Genomic DNA, 20,199 nt, shown 5'->3' with positions numbered 1-20,199 from the left:
CTTAGGAAGATGAAGTAGCACCAGGTTATCAGGAAATGGGGAAATGGAGGGGAGAGTGAAAAAACAGAATAGAAAAACAAAAAATAATGACTCATAACTATTCTTAGAATAGAGTCTAGGGTGGAAATCAGGGTCTAGGACAATTAAAAAGAGGAAGTAATATAAAATGGAGACAGAGAAGTGACAACAGAAATCTCTAGTTTTAAGGAGCATGAGAATCAGTTATGGAAACCACCATATCAAATATTTTCATTTCATGAAATCTAAACAAATGAACAAAGAAATAATTGGACATGAATACCACTCTAAGCAAGGGTCACTCTTGTGGTGAAGATTTTTCAAGCTCTTGAAAAAAAAACAACTTCTTAGAGATCAGTTTAGTGCAATATTTATTAAGTTCTTAGGATATTCAAGGCACTGTGATAGATTCTAGGAATAATAGGGGGAAATGTCACATTATGACCCATAAGATCCCTCCCTTCCAGCTAGCTGCTTCTGGCAATTAGTCCACTGGACCTGGAATCAGGAAGGCCTGTATTCAAATTCAGCCTCAAATACTTGCTAGTTGTGTGACAGAGAACCACTTAGCCTGTTTCAACTGTTAAATGGGGATAATAATAGCATCTTTCTTACAGGGTTGTTGTAAGGATTACCCTTATAATTGGTACACATTGCTCTCTTTTTCTTCCCTACTTTCCAGTTCCAAATATATGATTCTGTGATTCCCCAAGAAGCTCACATTCTTCTGGTAGAAAGGGGGAACAATTTTAATTGAGATCAGGAAAGGTCCCTTACTTGAGTTGAGTTTTTAAGGAATGGGGGGAAGGAAGATTCTGAAAGGTGAAGGTGAGTGAAGCCTATGGTTTGAAGGGCTTCCTGTGAGGAAGAACAGAGCTGGGGACAAAAAGTTTTCTCAACTGTTGGTGGAATTAAATTAAAATGAATAATTGTTCAGTTTGGCAGGAATGTATAGTAAAATGAGCTTGGAAATGTAGATTAAAGGCTCTAAGAATTTTCACAGACTGACCCCAATCTACATTCTGACCAGACTGTGAAATTTTTTAGAGCCTATAGGCAATGGGGAACCACTGAAAGTTTTGGAAAAGAGAGCTGAAATGGGCAGACCCATACCCTGGGAAAATCACTGTGAAAGAGCTCTGTGCAAAATAGTTGGGAGAGAGATATCACATAGTCCCAGGGTCAGAGGTAAGACCTGAACTAAGGTGGTTAGCAGCTAGAGTAAAAATAAAAGGATGGTGTATATTCTGGAGGTAGAATTGGCATGTGACTGGATGTGGAGGGTTAGAAAGAAGAGTCAGGTATAATTGAGAATTTGATTCAGTGGGCCTGGATGGTGGCACTTAGAATAGAATGACAAATTAGAAGAAGGGAAAGATTTAATAAGGAAGATGTTAAGTTTTATGTATTAGAGAGGTTGAAAACTCCAATAGTAAACTGGACTATTCCTTTAGCAGCTAACTCCTTTAGCAGCTACAACTTTGAAAGGAAAAGCCATCAACTTCAGCATCAACTATTTAGATAGATGCCAGAATAGATGCCAGAGTCCATCAGGAACTAATAATGTGGGAATTGGGAATGAGCTTAGGTTCTTTCTCTCTCTCTCTCTCCTCTCTCTCTCCTCTCTCTCTCTCTCTCTCTCTCTTTTTCTTTCCCTCCATATATGTTTACACTTACATATCTATCATATATAGTCATCTATCTATTTCTTCTTCCCTCTCTTCACAGATGCCAAACCTTATTCAGTGTATGGGAGTCTTTCCACGAAAGGTCAATAGAAAGATTCACCTTGTATAACCAACCATCTCAGAGAGCTTTCCTAGTACAGATCACTAGACCCTTTGCATGACAGCATCGCAGATATTTGTATATTTCTTGCTCTTTCTTTTTTTGTTTTGTTTTGTTTTGTTTTTTTTAGATTTTTCAAGGCAACGGGGTTAAGTGGCTTGCCCAAGGCCACACAGCTAGGTAATTATTAAGTGTCTGAGATCGGATTTGAACTCAGGTACTCCTGACTCCAGGGCCGGTGCTCTATCCACTGCGCCACCTAGCCGCCCCCTTGCTCATCTTTCTTAATGAAGACTGCAGCATCTCAGTGTTGAATTTTTATAATTTATACTTGGAGATTCATTCTGATGCATCGACAGTGAGAATAGAGACTGGACGTGTTATTTCACTGGTACCTGGTCTGCGGTTTAGTCTTAGAAAGTTGTCTAGAGCCCTGAGAGGTTAAAGACTCGTCCAGATTTAGTTAGAACTTGTCAGAGGCCGCACTTGAACTCAGGTCTTCCCAGATTGGGGGCTAGCTCCCTATCTTCCACACCCGTCTCAGAGTCCAGTTTACTGTCCTTTTTGGGCGGTGTTTTCCAGCTTTTCCCACCCCACCACGGGAAATCAACCTTTGAAAAAACCTCTTTAGGCCGCTGGCGGGGGTGGGGGTGGGGGTGAGACAAAGGGAGTGTCTCCTTAGCCGTTATCTTCTATTTGTATCGCACTGGTTTTGGCGCGGGCTGGGGAGGTCCGGGAGAGGCCGGGCCGTGCGGGCGCGCAGGGCGGGGCGGGGCGGCTGGAGGCCGCGGTCCGCAGCTCGGCTGTGGAATTCGCTCCGAGCCCCCTCGGCGCTCCTCCCCCTCCGCTCCTCTGCCTTCCTCTCCCCTCCCCCGAGCGGCCGCGGCAGAGGCGGAGGCGGAGGCGGAGGCGGAGGCGGAGGCGGCGAGCCGAGCCGCGGCCGGGCGCTGCCGGGCTGGGCCGGAGCCGCCGAGAGGCCCGGGCAGCGCGGGCGGGGCCGGGGCGCGGGGAGGCGGCGGCGGCGGCGGAGCGGCCCGGAGAGCGCCGCAGGGCCCCGGCAGCCGCGGGCCATGTCTGCTAGCGTGGGAACGCGGGAGAGCGGCTGGCCCGGGGCGTGGCGGCGGAGGCGGGGTCGGGGCTGAGCAGCCTCTCCGCGCGCTGCCGGCGGCCATGGGGCCGGGGGCTGCCCGGCGCGGCCCGGAGGCGGCGGGGCTGCCGCCGCTGCCGGCGCTCCAGGTCCCGGGGCTGCTGCTGCTGCTGCTGCTGCTGGCCCTGCTGCCGCCGCCGGGCCCGGAGGCCTCCCCGCTGCGCTACTCCGTGCCGGAGGAGCAGGAGCCGGGCTCGCTGGTAGGAGACTTGGCTGGCGCCCTGGGACTGGAGCTGCGGCGCCTGGGGCCCGGCTGTCTGCGCATCCACCACCTGGGCGCCCCGAGCCCGCGGTACCTGGAGCTGGACCTGACCAACGGCAAGCTCTTCGTCCACGAGCGCCTGGACCGGGAGGCGCTGTGCGAGCAGCGGCCCCGCTGCCTGCTCAGCCTGGAGGTGCTGGCCCACAGCCCGGTGGCCGTGAGCGCGGTGGAGGTGGAGGTGCTGGACATCAACGACCACTCGCCGCGCTTCCCGCGGCCCGATTACCAGCTGGAGGTGAGCGAGTCGGTGGCCCCGGGGACGCGCTTCCACATCGAGAGCGCGCAGGACCCGGACGTGGGGACCAACTCGGTGCAGAGCTACCAGCTCAGCCCCAACGAGCACTTCGCGCTGGACCTCAAGCCCCTTCAGGAGAACAGCAAGGTGCTGGAGCTGGTGCTGCGCCAGGGCCTGGACCGGGAGCAGGCTCCCCTGCATCGCCTGGTCCTCACGGCCGTGGACGGGGGCAGCCCTCCGCGCTCCGGCACCGCGCAGATCTTGGTGAGGGTCTTGGACACCAACGACAACTCTCCCGCCTTTGGCCAGTCTACTTACCGCGTTCAACTACGGGAGAACTCGCCCCCCGGAACCCTGGTGGTGAAGCTGAATGCGTCCGACCCAGACGAGGGCTCCAACGGCGAGCTGGTCTACTCCTTCAGCAGCTACACTTCTGAAAGGGAGAAGCAACTCTTCAGCATCAACCCGGGGACTGGAGAGGTAAGAGTGCGCGCAGCCCTGGACTACGAAGAGGCCTCTTCCTATCAGATCTATGTGCAGGCCACTGACCGAGGTCCTGTGCCCATGGCCGGCCACTGTAAGGTGCTGGTGGACATCGAGGATGTGAACGACAATGCCCCTGAAGTGGTGGTCACTGATTTGTACAGCCCGGTGTCTGAGGACGCCAGACCCAGCACAGTGGTTGCCTTTATGAGTGTCAGCGACCAGGATTCTGGCCCCAACCAGAGGGTGAGCCTCAGCCTCCCAGCTTCTCTGCCTTTCCGACTCAATGGTCTTGGGAACTCCTATTCCTTGGAGGTGAGTGGTCCACTGGACAGGGAGAGAGTGGCTGCTTACAACATCACAGTGACAGCCACCGATGCAGGGACTCCTCAACTTACCTCCCAACAGACTATCCGGGTGGAGATTTCCGATATCAATGATAACCCTCCACGCTTCCAGGAAGCTGCATACTCGGTCTACATCCCGGAAAATAATGTCCCAGGGTCGCTACTCTGCACCGTGCAAGCCACAGACCTAGATGCTAACCAGAATGCTGCAGTAACCTACTCCCTTTTGGAGAAGGAAATTCAAGGGCTGCCAGTCACCTCCTATGTGTCCATAAATGAGGTAACTGGTAACATCTATGCAGTCGGTTCCTTTGATTATGAGAAGCTGCGGGAGTTTGATGTGATTGTGGAGGCCCAGGATAAGGGGAGCCCTCCACTGAGCAGTACAGTCACTGCCAATATATATGTAGTGGATGCCAATGACCATGCTCCACAGATCTTGTACCCTACCTCAACCAACTCATCAGTGGCCCTGGAGATGGTTCCTCGAACAGCTTCGGCTGGCTACTTAGTCACCAAGGTAATAGCCATGGACTCAGACTCAGGGCAAAATGCTTGGCTCTTCTACTACTTAGCCCAGGCCTCTGACCCCGACCTTTTCAAAGTGGAGCTCCACACAGGAGAAATAAGGACTACCCGGAAACTCGGTGATGAGAGCATGTCCACTTTCAATCTGACAGTTATGGTCAGGGACAATGGACAGCCATCCCTGTCTGCCTCAGTGGCTATTACAGTTGCGGTGGTGGATAGGGTTTCAAAAATACTTCCTGACACCAGAAGATATGTAAAAAACACTCGGACATATTCAGAGATAACACTTTATCTCATTATTGCACTGAGCACAGTTTCATTTATATTCCTTTTGACAATCATTGTTTTGACTATTATCAAATGCTATCATTACACTGCATACGGCACCTCATGCTGTGGGGGCTTCTGCGGGGTCAGGGAGAGGTGTCCTGCAGAGCTCTACAAACAAGCTAACAACAACATCGATGCAAGGATCCCACATGGTTTGAAAGTTCAGCCTCATTTCATTGAGGTTCGAGGGAATGGCTCCCTCACTAAGACCTACTGCTATAAGGCCTGTCTAACAGCAGGCTCAGGAAGTGATACATTCATGTTTTACAATACAGGGGCCCAGACTGGCCCTGGGCCACATGCAGTGGTGACTGACAGCAGACATCTGACTGGTCAAAGTGGGCAGAGTGCACAGAACCTGATCATTCTTAAAAATGAGTCCACTACTCCCAATGAGGTGAGGCTTTAAGGGTGGTGGCCAGGAGTCCTGGACAGATTCTGGTCCTCAATTTCATACAATAATATTCACGTTGGAACTTCCTTTGGGCATTTCTTACTAGTCCCAGTTTCCTTGAACTTGTTTGGAATTGAGAATTCATTTGCTCAGCTCTCTTCCTCTTTTTCTATCTATCTCTTCATCTTTCTCTCTCTAGAATTGCAATTTTCTAAAAGCCCATTCCTTTACTATTGAAGACAATGATTAATCACTAATTTCTCCACATTGAGTTTTCCTTCCAGCTTTACTAGGAACTGTTTCAAAAATCTATTGAGAAATAGAGGATTCCCCCCCCCCCCATTAAATACTGAGAGATAGTTCTAGCAAAGAAATGAAAAAGGTCTAAAAATCAGTGTTATTCTTTATAGTGGTAAAAACATGAAGTAATTTATTAGCAGCTCCAAGCAAAAGTTATCTTTGCTGTGTCATTGATACTGTTGTCTATTAATATGAAAAAACTTGCTCATATTATGAACTCTAGGGCTGTGATGTAGATCTGTGTAGACTTGTCTTGATATAAACTAAGTAACAGCTAGGGCAATAGGGGGTCACAGTTTTATAGAAAATCTAACTTCTGGGTACTAAGATTATATAGAATGAAACTTATTCTCATCTTCCCCCCCCCCCCCCCCCATTGCCTCTTCTGGGTCTCAGGTTGGAATGGATTTGAATATTTTGATATCACATTGAAATGCCTTTTCATCTTTTCTTTTCTTCCCCTACCTTCCTTTATTTTATTTCAGTTTGTGCTACTCCTTGTCTAGACTTAGATACATTCGAAAAAGCTGTGCCAGTAACCTGAATTTGGAGTCAAAAGGCCTAGGTTAAATTGTCACTTTTGCCACATTACTTAATGTAACCTGGAGAAGTCATTAAGTATACTGGGCCTCAATTTCCACATTTAGAAAAGGAGGAAGTTGGAGTAGATTATTTGTAAGATCACTTCTAGCTCTAAATCTGTGACCTGTGTGTCTGAAATTCATTTTTTTTAAGATTATCTCAACATAATTGAAGTTGGCCCCTCCTTTCTCACTTTCTTTCCTATCTTTTTCATTCTATCCCAATTCATTCAGTAGCCCTGGCATAAAGTAGAGAGAACAGAGTGAGAATGAGGGTGGGGAGGAACACAATGGACTGCACAGAAAACAAGCCACGTTTATCTGGTGAAACTTAGGAAGATATTATTAAATCAGGATGACTTGAGAGGAAGATGTGAAGCCAGATTTGAGTTCAGAGAAGGTGTGTAGGGAAAGGGACTTGTTTATTACCTCCCCACCCCCAACACCCACCTCTTTTGCCAGGCACTTCACATTCAGTGTAAGAGGATTTAATTTCATTTACTTTCAGTGCAATAATCTGTATCCTGTAGATTTTCTGTTCATAATGGTTTAATTCCTATGGTTTTGATTGGAAGTATCATAGTTTCCCATGATTTTAAGGGACAATTCTTTAACTCTCTTTAGCTCCTGGTTCTAAGATTGAGTTATAACTAGCAGGAAAGATTTGGAAAGTAAATACTTCTCTCTAAATCAGTGGTTCTAAAAGAGAACCATTTTAAAAAAAATTGTTAACTTTTTCATTATCATTCATTTGCTTTTTTATCCTATGTGTTTTATGCTTTTAAAAACATTATTCTAAGTGGGGTTCATAGGCTTTACCTAGCATGCCAAAGGGGTTCAGAATACAAAAAAAGTCCAGAACCTCAAATGGTAAATGCCTGATTTTATGTTGATTCTAATTTGTATGAAATTTTATATATATGTATATATATTATGCATTTACTATACCAGAGTCCTGATATTTAAGTAGGCATAAGATCAACTTGTTCATAACATGAAAAATTTTATGAATGCTGGTAAGTGTGTATAAATTTGTAAACACAAACCTATACTTAGGTGAACTATACTTTGGTTCCTTAGTCTTTTCATGTAAAGATGTACTTAGACCTCAGGTTTTCTAATTTTTTTTTTTATCTCAGATTTCACTGGCTAAAATGCAATCCCACGGGCAAGAATTAACTTGATCTCTCTGGAGACACCAGCACTTGAGTCTGCTTTCAGTGACACTGCAGGAAGAAGCTAATTATAATTTCCCCCACCCAAATGTTCAGTCTATGGTGACTTCTATTGGGTTTAAGTTATATTGTTGATTATTTATTGCTTTTTTCTCCCACAAAAATCTTAAGCCATAATAATTTTCAGGTACTTTATATGCCGCCTCATGGCATAATTCAATGGTCAATTTCAAGGTATGTGGTTCCTATGCAGATTGCAGGCAGGTTTATTATGAATACCCTGTGTCTGTCTTTGCTGAGCAGGCATAGGAGACAGATTGCAGATGAAGAAAGCAAGGGGAGATAAATCAAAGACTTCTTAGAAAGGGTTGTCATATGAAGTGAATAAGCACATTTTCTGTACTAAGTATGAGGTAACCCTGAGGTAACAAGCTCAGCCTGTTAGTAGACAGGTGCATATTATAAAGGTATCAACTTATTGCCCTCCTTGTGGTTCAGGATATGGGCAGTTTGAAATTCAAGTCATTTCTGCCTCACATTAAAATGAATATTAAGATGAGATCAAATGCAAAAACCTCAAGTCAAAACAAACTCGTACATTAAGGGTGAAAAGAAATACCTACAATAGACTTGTCAGTCAAAGAAAGAGTCCTAAACTCCTAGGTCTTAAGCTAGATACAGATACAGTGAAGCAGCATCCAGGATGGCAGCAGAGGGAAATGACTTGCAAACTCACTCAGTTTGAAGAGTATTCTCTGAAATGCTATAGGAGCCAAGGTCTAGGCTGAAAGGGATCTTAAAAGTCACCTTCTCCAAATCTCTCATTTTGCTGATGAAAAAACAGTCTGGATTCAAATTCAGCCCTTGTGACATCAAGTTTGATACTTATTCTACCATATCAAGATACTTCCAAATCTTTGTATATCTCTTTATTGAATTTAGTTCTCTTTCTCTTGTTTAAAATGATCCAGTTCTAAAACCAGAGGTTTTGGATGACAAATTGAGGCAGAGAAGACTGAAATTCTGTTTAGAGATAGGTTGTTTTTAGAAAGGGATCAAATACATTATTTCTTCTGTGTAGTAGTATAGTAATAATAATAGCCACTGACATATGTGAAGTACTTGAAGGTTTACAAAATATCTTTCATTTAATCTTCACAATAATCCTATGAGACAGGGGACTATTGCACCATTTTATAGGTGATGTACCTGTAGTGAGAAATAAAGTGACTTGCCCAGATTTATATAGCAAATAAATATCAGAGTCAGGGTTTGAACACAGGTTCAAATTTTGGAAATTGAAATAACTAACATATGTTATCCTAAGTTCTGAGGGTGCCATACTTAATCCAGTGGTTTCTTTGACAACAAAGGACAGATATCATCATCATCATCATCATCATCATCACTACCACCACCACCACCACCAATAACAACAATAACCTGGGCTTTGGTTCCAACTGTTGGGTATCACAGATTTAGACTCTAATGTCTTTATGACTCTTGGGTCTAGCACACTATCCAAACAGTCTAATGCTAACTGGTCTTACAAAATGTATCTACTGGGTGATGTTTGTCCTTTGTTCTCAAAGAAGACCATGATATCAGAGTGGTGATGCAATGACATCCATAAGAAGTGATTTGAGTGAAAGGTGGGGGGTGTTATGCTAAGTTACCAGTCTCCCTTCCTCCTCCAGAGACTCCAACTAGATATGGATCAGGATGACTGGAGATGGCCTGGAAGCAAGGCAACCAGGGTTAAGTGACTTGCCTAGGGTCACACAACTAATGATTGTCTAAGATTGAATTGGAACCTAGGGCTTCCAGATTCTAGCTTCATCACTGTGCTACTGGTAATTCAGTGGAAGCAAGTAATCCCACATAATAAACTTTTCACTGATAATCACCAGTAAATTCATTTAGTGAGTTGCATGGACTGAGAATTCTGAAGAAACCATTGAATAGAAGCCATCTTTCAGGCAGGACTTGTTAAGATTTGACATCATCTCTGATTCCTATCTTTTTTGGAGCCTCGGAAAATAGGATTGCCATCTTGGAACAGATAACTGTATTGATTCCTCCTCACTTAGTCTCTGGAACTAAAAAGTGTGAGGACGTGAACTAGTTGATTGGGGAGCCAGTAAGGGGAGAGGAACTGTGCTCAGCTCTAATGGTAGCTTGTGTTCCTTGTGAAATTTATAATATGAAAGCAGCACATGAACAATCCCCTCTCACTGTAGACCTTGGCTGATCATTAGTACTCAGTCAAGATGATCAGTAAGAGTTTTTGTAAGCCTTTCCTCTTTAGTTCAATATCCAAGGTCAACTATGCTGTCTTTAAAGTCTCAAGTTGAAGAATTGGGGATCTTTGCCAGGGCTGTAGTAACTAAGATCCAGGGAGGAGCTTATACCAGGGATTTAGGAAGCTTTAATGGCCTAGTGGATAGAGTGGTGAACATAAAGTCAAGAATATCCACAGATCTTGTCTCAAAAACTTAATTGCTGTATAACTCTAGGCAAATCACTTAATCTCTGTCTGCCTCAGTCTGACATAGCAAATACCTCCCAGTGTTGTGATGTGGATCTTGAGATAACAAATTAGATTTAAAAAAAAAACCTTAAAAACACAATATAAATACTAGCTATTGTTATTTATTTAATATTATTTATACCAGATGTGTTATTTCTGGGTACCTTTGGTTTGTGGAAATGATTGCAGACTATTACCTGATATGTGAAATGGGAATTAGTCTCTCAGTGAATAAGCAAAACTTTGGGAGTGAGTCTGAATTTCAAGCTGCACTAACTCTTTTTTAGGCCAGAAGAGGATTCTTTGGTGCATAGAAAGCATAATTTATTCAACATACACTATAAATATACTATCCACTGAAAGGTCATGAGTTGAATTCACCCAGTACAGGGAGATTACCAGTAGAATAATAAAAACTATGGGTAAATAAATAAGCAATAATAAATAAGTAAATAATAAATAACCATGAGATGGCTATCATTCACATCATTGTAAATTAAATCCAGAGATGTGGTCATCATTTGGGCCATTGCTAGTACAGATTCACTTTAAATACTGAAAGGCTTAAAGTTAATGCAGCTTTCCCAATTGCCTACTTTACTTCTTTGAAAGCAAATATAGGTCATGGAGTCCATTTTGGCAATGAATGGCAGAGTCAGGACCTAGGTGCAGGAATTTTGTACTAGTGGTCCCATAATCATGGGGTACTTGTGCCAATCACTCAATCTCATTGGGCTTCCATTTCTTCAACTGTGAAATGAATGATGATATTTGTCCTCAAAGAATACCATGGTATTGGCGAGGTGATGCCATGACAAGTACATGAACTGGATTTTAGTGAAGGGGGTACTGTGTTAAGTCACCAGCCTTACCTTCTCCTCTAGAGCCATCTGGGACAAATGGTCAGGTATGAATCAAGACAACTGGAGATATTCCTAGATGGGAGACAATCAAAGTTAAGTGACTTGCCCAAGTTCATTCACATAGTAAGTGACAAGTGTCTGAGGTTGAATTTAAACTCCCATCCTCCTAAATCCAAGGTCAATGATCTATCCACTGTGCCACCTGACTGCCCTGTGAAATGAATTGGTTAGTGTAGATTGTCTCAATGGTCCCCCATTCAGTTCTAAAATTATAAAATTCTATTATATAAAATAATTTAAAGAACTGCTGTGGTAGGAGAGGACCTCCTAGAAAGTAACTTCCCCAAAATGTGGCAGCTTGATTTTATAAAAATTACACAGCGAGTCTGTGATCAAATGGATAAGGGAATGGGGACAGAATTTATTATTTTTAATTTTCTACCTAGTACGTTGCTTGCTTATGATTTAGAGAGAATGAGGCCCCCTTTTTGCCACTTTCTCCTTAGCTGTACTTTGGAGGAAAAGTGTATTTTCCCTGATTTGCCAATGTAAGAACTTCTTTATAGAACTTCCCAAGCAATATAGAAAAATATCATAGTTTTGTCCTATCCTTAACTTTGCTTTCATGTTTATATACTGACTGGAGGAAAAATCTGTTTCCTATAGTTTGTAAGTCATTGCCCTCCTCTTCCTTCAGAGAAAAACATGAGCTATTAAAGGGACATCTGGTTTCACTCAATATGTTCTGCAAAGAGGCATCCTGGTGCATTAGGAATTGTCTATTGGCATGCAGACTTCTTGACAGTAAACAAGTTAGGTTTTTGTTTTGCTTTACCATCATTTTGTTTAGTCACTGATATAGCCATGTACATGTGAACAACTTATGATTCATATGGTCAGCTCTAGAGTTATCATTAAAATTGGCAGGAATTTGTTCATGTTTCTGAAACTGACTTTTAGATTAGGTGCCTCTCTCATCTTTAGGCATCCTCTGATAAAAATGGGAATCATATGTTGTACAAACTCAGATTTATATATTATATTTATAAGTACATATATACACATAATGTATATATATTTACATGAATATATAGCCATCTACATGCATAATAGTGTATATATTTATAGCCATGCTATAAAATGTAAAAAAAAACCCCAAGGTCCTTCTTTACTGGTGTTTTAAAAATGATCAAACCAGTGAAAATTTTAAGGATTTGAATCAGTGTGAGAAGAAAAAGGACAAAACTCTCTGACATTGAAAGGTGAAAAGAACTGTTGTTTCTCTGGGCCAGAAGCAGCATTTTTGGCTCTGCAGGGTCAGGGCTCTTGGCTCTAGGGAAAGGAAATGGTGAGTGAGAGGGTAACTGCTGTGCTGGCAGGCTGTGCATCTCCCATTAAGCAGACTTAGCAGTTTCCAGTGGGCTGCAACTCATTAGATATATTTTAAAGTTATATTTGCCTGTTAATTTAATTTTAGTTTCCTGAGTGTTAGAGATACAAATGACTGTCTGTAGGGGGATGAATTCCACACAGAATTATCATATTATCACCTCATTTCAATCAACCAAAAGACCAATCTGTGTTAGCACTCTCAGTGCTATGAATAGGGTGGGTTTCATGCATTATTTTGGTAGACACTTTACATCAGTTATCATGAGATATTTTATGAAATCTGCAGTAGAAGTCTCCTGGCTCCCACAATTATTAGTAGAGTACCATTAGAAAGGAAATAGACATTCTGTATATAGTTTACTCTTTCAGAATATCTTTATTTATTGCTTTAACATGAGCTAGTATGATAAGGCTATTGTGAATTATTCAGTATGGATCTGTGGATTTATGAATGAGCTAATATGTGGCAATGATTCATATTTCTCTATCTCAAATAGGGAAGCATCTTAATGATCTGAGGGATAGAGCACAGAGAATGTTTGAGTTTTTGGTTTTTTTTTTGTTTATACCATATTTTTCTTAGAGAGACCATAGCCAAAGTCACATATCCCTCCATATTTTAAATGGATATCCAGATAAATGTTATAGAGCTTTTTATGTATAATGACCTGATGATGTTGTGCACCTGAAGAAGTATAAATTCCTAGACTAGGAAACCATATTTTATCTTGTTTTATAAAAGATTAAACTCAGTTCATAAGTTTTCTATATAATATTAAAAGAACTACATTTTTCTCCTAACACATTATTTACCATTAATTTTGAGAATGATGACTCCCTTTTTTTAACACAGAATAATAGATTCCTACATGAGAAGTAATTGTTATTAATCTTTGAATATATGAACAATGGGTAAAATATGCTATGACTTCATCTCATTATGAAATTCTCTTATTTTTTCTTGTAAAAGTCAAATGGTTTTGAAAAACAATAATATATATGAATGTGAGGCAGTTTTTTTTCCTAATCCTACAGAATAGTTTATGAGATTTACCTATTGAAATAACTTTTCTATCCACTAGAGGCATAGTGAGCACAGATTGGGAGTGAATAGTCTTCAGTTAAAAGTCTTGTTAGAATTGTTAAATTATGGGGCGGCTAGGTGGTGTAGTGGATAAAGCACCGGCCTTGGAGTCAGGAGTACCTTGGTTCAAATCTGGTCTCAGAGCTTACTAATTACCTAGCTGTGTGGCCTTGGGCAAGCCACTTAACCCCATTTGCTTTGCAAAATCCTAAAAAAAAGGAATTGTTAAATTAAGAAGAATATCACCTGTTGACAAATACCTGTGAATTTTGATTTCAAAGTTCTAATTAATAGAATTTGATAATTAGAAGGTCAAAGGTCCAACCTATACCTGAAAATATGGCCTTCAAAAGAGTTCCAGTGATGAGTCGATTGATTTTATTGTTTTATGTTTTCTCTTATTAGAAAGTTTTCTTTTAAATTGAACAAAAAAAATTCCTGCCTTTTTGTAATTTCCACCAATTGTTTCTAGTTTTGTCTTCTGAGTTCAAGTAAAGCAAATCTCATTATTCCAAATATGAAGAAACTGTTTATGTTGTACCAACTTCCACAAACTTTTCTCTTTTTCAGGTTAAATATTCTCATTTCTTTCAGATCATCCCTATCAGATTTGGGCATGGTTTTGAATCTCTTTACTACTTAAATTTCCCTCTTCTGCAGTCATCCCAACCTATATTTGTCTTAACTAAAACATGACACAGAATCATTAACGGCCAGTCTAGGTCTGAGTGAAACCTATGCTTTTGATGTTTTTTTTCTTCTTTAATTAAATCAATTTGTAGGCAAATCAGTTTTTTCTTTTTAAGAATTCTTTACCTATTAAGTAGAATTGCTCCCCTCCACACTATTTCAGCTCACTGGCACAGACTCTTTCTTCACCAGGATCCTACTTAGTGAATGAAGGTCTGGGGAACATCTTGAGGGAGTATATTGAAAAAATCTTGGGGTGGCTAGGTGGCACAGTGGATAGAGCACTAGCCCTGGAGTCAGGAGTATTTGAGTTTAAATCCAGCCTCAGACACTTAATAATTACCTAGCTGTGTGGCCTTGGGCAAGCCACTTAACTCCATTGCCTTGCCAAAAAAAAAACCCTAAAAAAAATTTAAAAAATTAAAAGTCTCCATAAAATATGGGTCGGTACAGTTTGGGGAGAGACTGAGTCTTCAAGCTGGTTTTATATAAACAGTTATGCTAAAATTGAGTTCTTCAGCAAAATGGGGGCAATGTCTCCAACCCAAGAAACAAGCTACAGCAATTTTCATCACAAATGTGGCACCCAGTCTTAGAGAAATTGGCAGCATTTACATAGCAGATGTCAGAATCTTTTTTGGAAGGAAGGCTCCCACAGCTGACAAGCTAACACAAGTACTGCTGATGGGGAGGAGTGAGATGAGGATGATAACGATTAATAGGAGATATTTTGGTCACATTTTCTGATTTTTAAAATGCTTTACAAACATTTTATCCTTTGCTTTCAGTGAGATCACTGGTGGAAAATGTAGGGTTTTTTTATTTGTTCTTTACAGTACTCAAATAGTAAACCACATGGGAATTTTAATTGTCATATTTCAAAAATCCACATGGTTAAAATGAGACCATTTACAGATTGTAATATTTCCAGAACCAGTTGACTGAGAAGACAGATGACATTGGAAGACCTTGGGTGGGAAGAGCTTTAGTTATAATCCAGAGTTGGCAACTTTGGCTGAATATCTATTGTACTTCTGGGTTTTCCATTGTCCATTTAGAAATTAGAATCATTACAGATATATATAAATCATTACAGATATATATATATATATATATATATATATATATATATAAATAAATTTCATCCTCTGGTAACTTTGTGCCTACTAATGAGGAGAAACTATAGAAAAGGGAAGTGCCAAATTCAAGGTCAGTGTTAGCTACTTCTGAATATAACTCAATTATGTTTTTGCCCATGGCTTCATTGTGATCCTGTTCTTCTAGTTTGTCTCTGGCACAGCATACAGGGGTAGTGATAAAAGGCTTAGCTTGGCTCTCAAGGTTTTCTGAGCTGCTTCTAATCAACTCATGATTCTCAAGATGAAAACCTCTATGTAACCAAACTGTAGTCTTACCTCTTCCACTTAGGATTTCAAATTTATAAGAGATAAGAAAAATTCCTTCCTACTTTGCACATTGCCCAGCACAAGTCCCTTATTTTGTATTTGTTGTTGCTTGGTTGCAGTACTGTAGACTCTTCGTGACTCTTTTTTTGGGTTTTCTTTGTTTGGCTCTAGTTTTTTGCAAGACAATGGGGTTAAGTGACTTTCCCAAGGTCACACAGCTAGGCAATTATTAAGTGTCTTTGGCTGGATTTGAACTCAGATCCGCTTGACTCCAGGGTTGGTGCTCTATCCACTGCACCACCTAGCTGCCCCTACAAGCTCCTTATTACTAAGAGTGATTTTCTTTAGAATTAAGCTACTCTCTATCTTAGCCAGCTTTGAAAGTTGTGTTTTCTCTCTCTGTAAGATGAAATTGCAATTTAGTGAGAAGTAGTTTAGTAAAGAGATGAGAGAATAGGACTGAAGCAAATATTCTTTGATGAGAAGGATTATCAAGCAGAGCAAGGCAAAGCTCTCTAGTGGGCCGTTAATGGTTTATGCTTCACTCTTATTGATACCACTTTTTAATCAGCAGCTGGGGTTGTAGCAGATGCTGATGTTATGACTGAGCACATCTACCTTCTGTGAAACCTGCTGCAGTCTGAAAGGCTATTGGCGGATTGCAGTGCTCTGCAGTCCAGCCAGTCTGCAGCGAACTTGCTACTAGTGCCTTCATTGTGCCTGGTAGAAGTCTGGGGTACATATGTTTCCAGAGGGAGAGGGAGAACATTTTGGTAGGTGCCCGATTTATATATAATAATAGATTTATAATGGTGAATGCTTCTATTTCTCCTCAGGTGGTCATTCTTACCCATTGATTGCCCTCACAGCAAAGGAACAAATTAACTCTCTGAAGGTATTTAGGCAATGGCTTAGTTTTAGAGATGCAAATAAAATCATTTGTCAGGTAACCTCCTAGAATTTTCCTACATAAGCTGCTAGGAAGTGTTCTGTAAAATAATAACAAATTGTTGCTTACCCAGTAACATGTAGCTTGTTTTTTTTTCTTGCCAAAATAACAGAAAAATTCCTCTTCTGTTTTTTTCAGCCAAAACAACCCAACCCTGACTGGCGGTACTCTGCCTCTCTGAGAGCAGGAATGCACAGGTATGTACTTTTCCTCCCATCTTTGGTTGAAATCCACTCTTAACTCCTTACTGCCCAATCAATAAATATCTCTGTATGACCTGGCCTACCTCCATTTTTTTTTGACAGATAGTATCTTCTTTTCCCATACTGACTTGTTACCTGAAACAGTAAGGTAAGGGATGGGTTCTTGTCAAGAGCTAGTTCATGAGAAAACACATTGCTGTATCTAAAAGTTCTACCTTTTTCTAAGAAGTATTCCTTTGATAACCCATAGGTATTGATTATGAACAGGCTTATTAAAAATGATGTCATGACCTTCTTCTGATCCTTAGGATCTGTGTTTCCCAACCTTCAAGGAATCCTAAGAAAAATCCTAAGGTAAAAAAAAGGAGTGTACTGCCTACCATTGAAAGAAGCCAAAATTTATACTTCTTTGGCAGGGAGAGGGAGGGAGGAGAAGAACTTCACAACTCCTGTTCCTGAAAAATAGTATTTATAAGGGCCCCCCCACCCCCTTTCTCAACTTTGATCTCTACTTTCCTTTGTTCCAAATTATAATTGCTTCTGATGCTCTTGGGACCTAGGAATAATGTGTGGTGAAGACAAAGATGCTATTCATCCATTTATTTCTATCACAGATGGTCCATTTTTGGCCAATAATTTAATTTCTGACCTCTTGATCCCTACAGGTTCTTGCAACCATTGCTATTGATCAATGATAATGAATAAATAGATAAAATAGACACTTCCATATATTTGTCCTCTCTCTCCAGAAGTGCTCAATGGAAGGTACAAATACTTGGGTTAGGTCAAAAGCCATTGTAGAGAGGCTGAATCTCCAAATCCATCTGGATCAGACATTGTCCTAGAATAAGAGCACCTCTTTAGGAGCTAAATTAAAAATAATTTTGTTCTTCCTACTTTGTATTCTTGGCAGTAATTAATTACTATCATTCTCAGAGCAGATCTGCTATCAGTGCAATGGGAACAAGTTAAAAATTCATTGAATTGAAAGTGCTTTAGAAGCCAGAAGGGAGAAACCAGAAGGCAAGGAAATCAATCATCACTAGTTAGAAAAAGACATCATCTTTAAGGAGTCCTTTGTTCTTCAGGGTTTGTAAAAGTCCCTAAAAATACATACTTTACCACATAAGAGTCCCCCAAAACACATACTTCACCACCATAAGGAGTCCTTTGTTCTTCAGGGTCTGCAAAAGTACCCCAAAACACATACTTCACCACATCCTAATATATTCCCTCTCGGAGTTTTTCATTGACCAAAATGATTTGCTTTGGAGTAAAAAATGAATATTAATGATTCTATATAGTGTATGATGCTGTCAAATTAATGCAAATATATGTTTAAAAATTAAATATTTTGGGGTATAGATTAACTCAGTTTGTTGTGAACCTCATTTTTTGACCAAAGCCAATCTATAATTTATGCTTTTTTTCTGACCACAGAGCCAATTAAGGCCAGACTTCAGTCAGAAACCTAGATGGATGAGGACAATGTCAAACAGATAATTGGAATGTATTCTGAGCCTGAAATGAAAAGATGACTGGAAACTCTTCTGTGGACTCCAGAGCACTGGAGAGCAGAGTCTTTCCATTTTCCTTAGACCCATGGAAATGTTTTCCTCTTGCACCTAAATCTTGGTGTAGCAATGTAGGAAAGATACATAGTCTCCCATGGAATTTTCCTCCTTCTTTTGCATGGGAAGCAAGGAGACCCTTGGCTTTGACCACAGGGTCATAGAATACATGAGAAATAATGAGTTCTGAATTTATGTAAAAATACTGAAATCCCCAATCCCTTTCTTTCCTTCTCTTAAGACATAAAGCTAAAAGTAACTCGAATCAAATTTTAGGTAATGTGCTGCTGTATTAAAATAATGAAGCAGCTAGATAGTGTAGTGGATAAAACACTGGCTTTGGAATCAGTAGAATGGGAATTCAAATTTGGCCTCAGTCACTGTGTGACCTTGGGCAAGTCACTTAACCCTGATTACCTTGCATCCAGGGTCATCTCCAATTGTCCTGATCCATATCTGGCCACTGGACCCAGAAGACTCTTCAGGAGAAAGTGAAGTTGGTGACTTAACCCAGCACCCCCTCACTCAAATTCAGTTCAAGAGCTTGTCACGTCATTGCCTCTCTGATGTTTCTTCAAAACTGAAGGACAAATACCATCATCATAGAGTGAAATGGAAGTTGAAGAAGGAATATCTTAAAAATTCCCACTGATTCTTTTTTTGAATAGTATGTTGAATGTACATTGAAGTTTTGCTCTCTAACTAGGGTTATTTTCAAAAGACTACCTATCCTCTTGAATCTTCCACCTAGAAAAAAGTGTATAGGTCCCTTTCTGGGAAGTTACCCTGGAAGAGAGATGTTCTAAGATGCAGATTGAGACATACATTTTCAGATACAGCCAATGTGTTGATTTGTTTTACTTAAATTTTATAAAAATAAATTTATAGTAAGGGAAGATTTCTATTGGGGTAGGGGAAGGCATTTGAGGGGTAGCACAAAAAGAGGAAAAACATCAATGAAATATTTTAAAAATTCACAGAAGAGAGCAGGAAGAAATTCCAAAGGGGACACAGATATTCAGGGTAGTTTTTCTCTTTGGTGACCTAAGCATAATTTCTTAGCATGACTTAGCATAGAGCAAATTTAGAGTTGCCATCCTCCTAACTAGACATAGGGCTGCTATAGAATGTGTCACTGGAAGCCTCTAGCTATTCCTGAAGGCTAGTGATAGTTGGAGCAAGGAAGAGATACTAATCTTGTGGAATAGAAAAGGGCAAACTGCGAATTGTTTCTAAGTGACTATAGTGTTGAAGGAATCTTGACTTCTGGTTTTTTTTAACTTCCATTAGACTTCTTCAGCCACTGAACCCTAAGTGTATAGTATATTTTAATTCATAATTTGTTAACTTCAAAGAAAAAAACAGATGGCTTTTTTTCTGCCACCATTTTACTTCTCCTTTGACTTATTACTTTTCTCTTGTTTTTTGTTCTCCTGGATTAGGAATTGCAAGGATTGGTACTGGGCTGCTGGAAGTGTAGCAAAATAAGTTCCATGGCCTGAAGGAAAAGGATAGGTGGCATGTACACATATCAGATCTAACAGGAGAAAAATCAGATGGTCCAGATGAGAACTGATTTGGTTACAGAACTAGCATAATTACACAGTGACCTGTAAATAGTTATAGTAACAAAATTCGGTATTTGAATATTTGTAGAATCCTAGATGGAGGAAACCAGCTTAGAGAAGCTGGAGCTACTTACTAGGAAGAGCTTTGTCTTGTCTAAATCAGAATTAAGACATGGGGCAACTAGGTGGAGCAGTGCATAGAATACCAGCCCCAGAGTCAGTCGGACCAAAGTTCAAATCTGACCTCAGACACTTAATAATAATCTAGCTATGTGATCTCAGGCAAGTCGCTTGACCCCATTGCCTTGCAAAAAAAAAGACGTTATTGTGCCTTTAACACTCTGATGTCTTT

General features: G+C 40.8%; 1 protein-coding gene across 10 annotated transcripts in view; it reads left to right on the top strand.

Moving 5' to 3' along the window:
* LOC141506235 (protocadherin alpha-8-like) overlaps nt 1-20,199 on the top strand; it is a 300,051-nt gene that overhangs the window by 223,935 nt on the left and 55,917 nt on the right. For all 10 annotated transcript variants that reach the window (XM_074212804.1, XM_074212799.1, XM_074212800.1 and 7 more), the window contains exon 2: nt 16,644-16,702. In XM_074212804.1, the coding sequence (XP_074068905.1) occupies nt 16,644-16,702 (59 nt within the window). The remainder of the gene's footprint in view (nt 1-16,643; nt 16,703-20,199) is intronic.

Source organism: Macrotis lagotis, chromosome 1, assembly GCF_037893015.1.
Source record: "Macrotis lagotis isolate mMagLag1 chromosome 1, bilby.v1.9.chrom.fasta, whole genome shotgun sequence".
In the NCBI taxonomy this organism is placed as follows: domain Eukaryota; kingdom Metazoa; phylum Chordata; class Mammalia; order Peramelemorphia; family Peramelidae; genus Macrotis; species Macrotis lagotis.
Note: the sequence above shows the minus strand (reverse complement) of the source record. Positions and strands in the feature narration are given on the sequence as shown.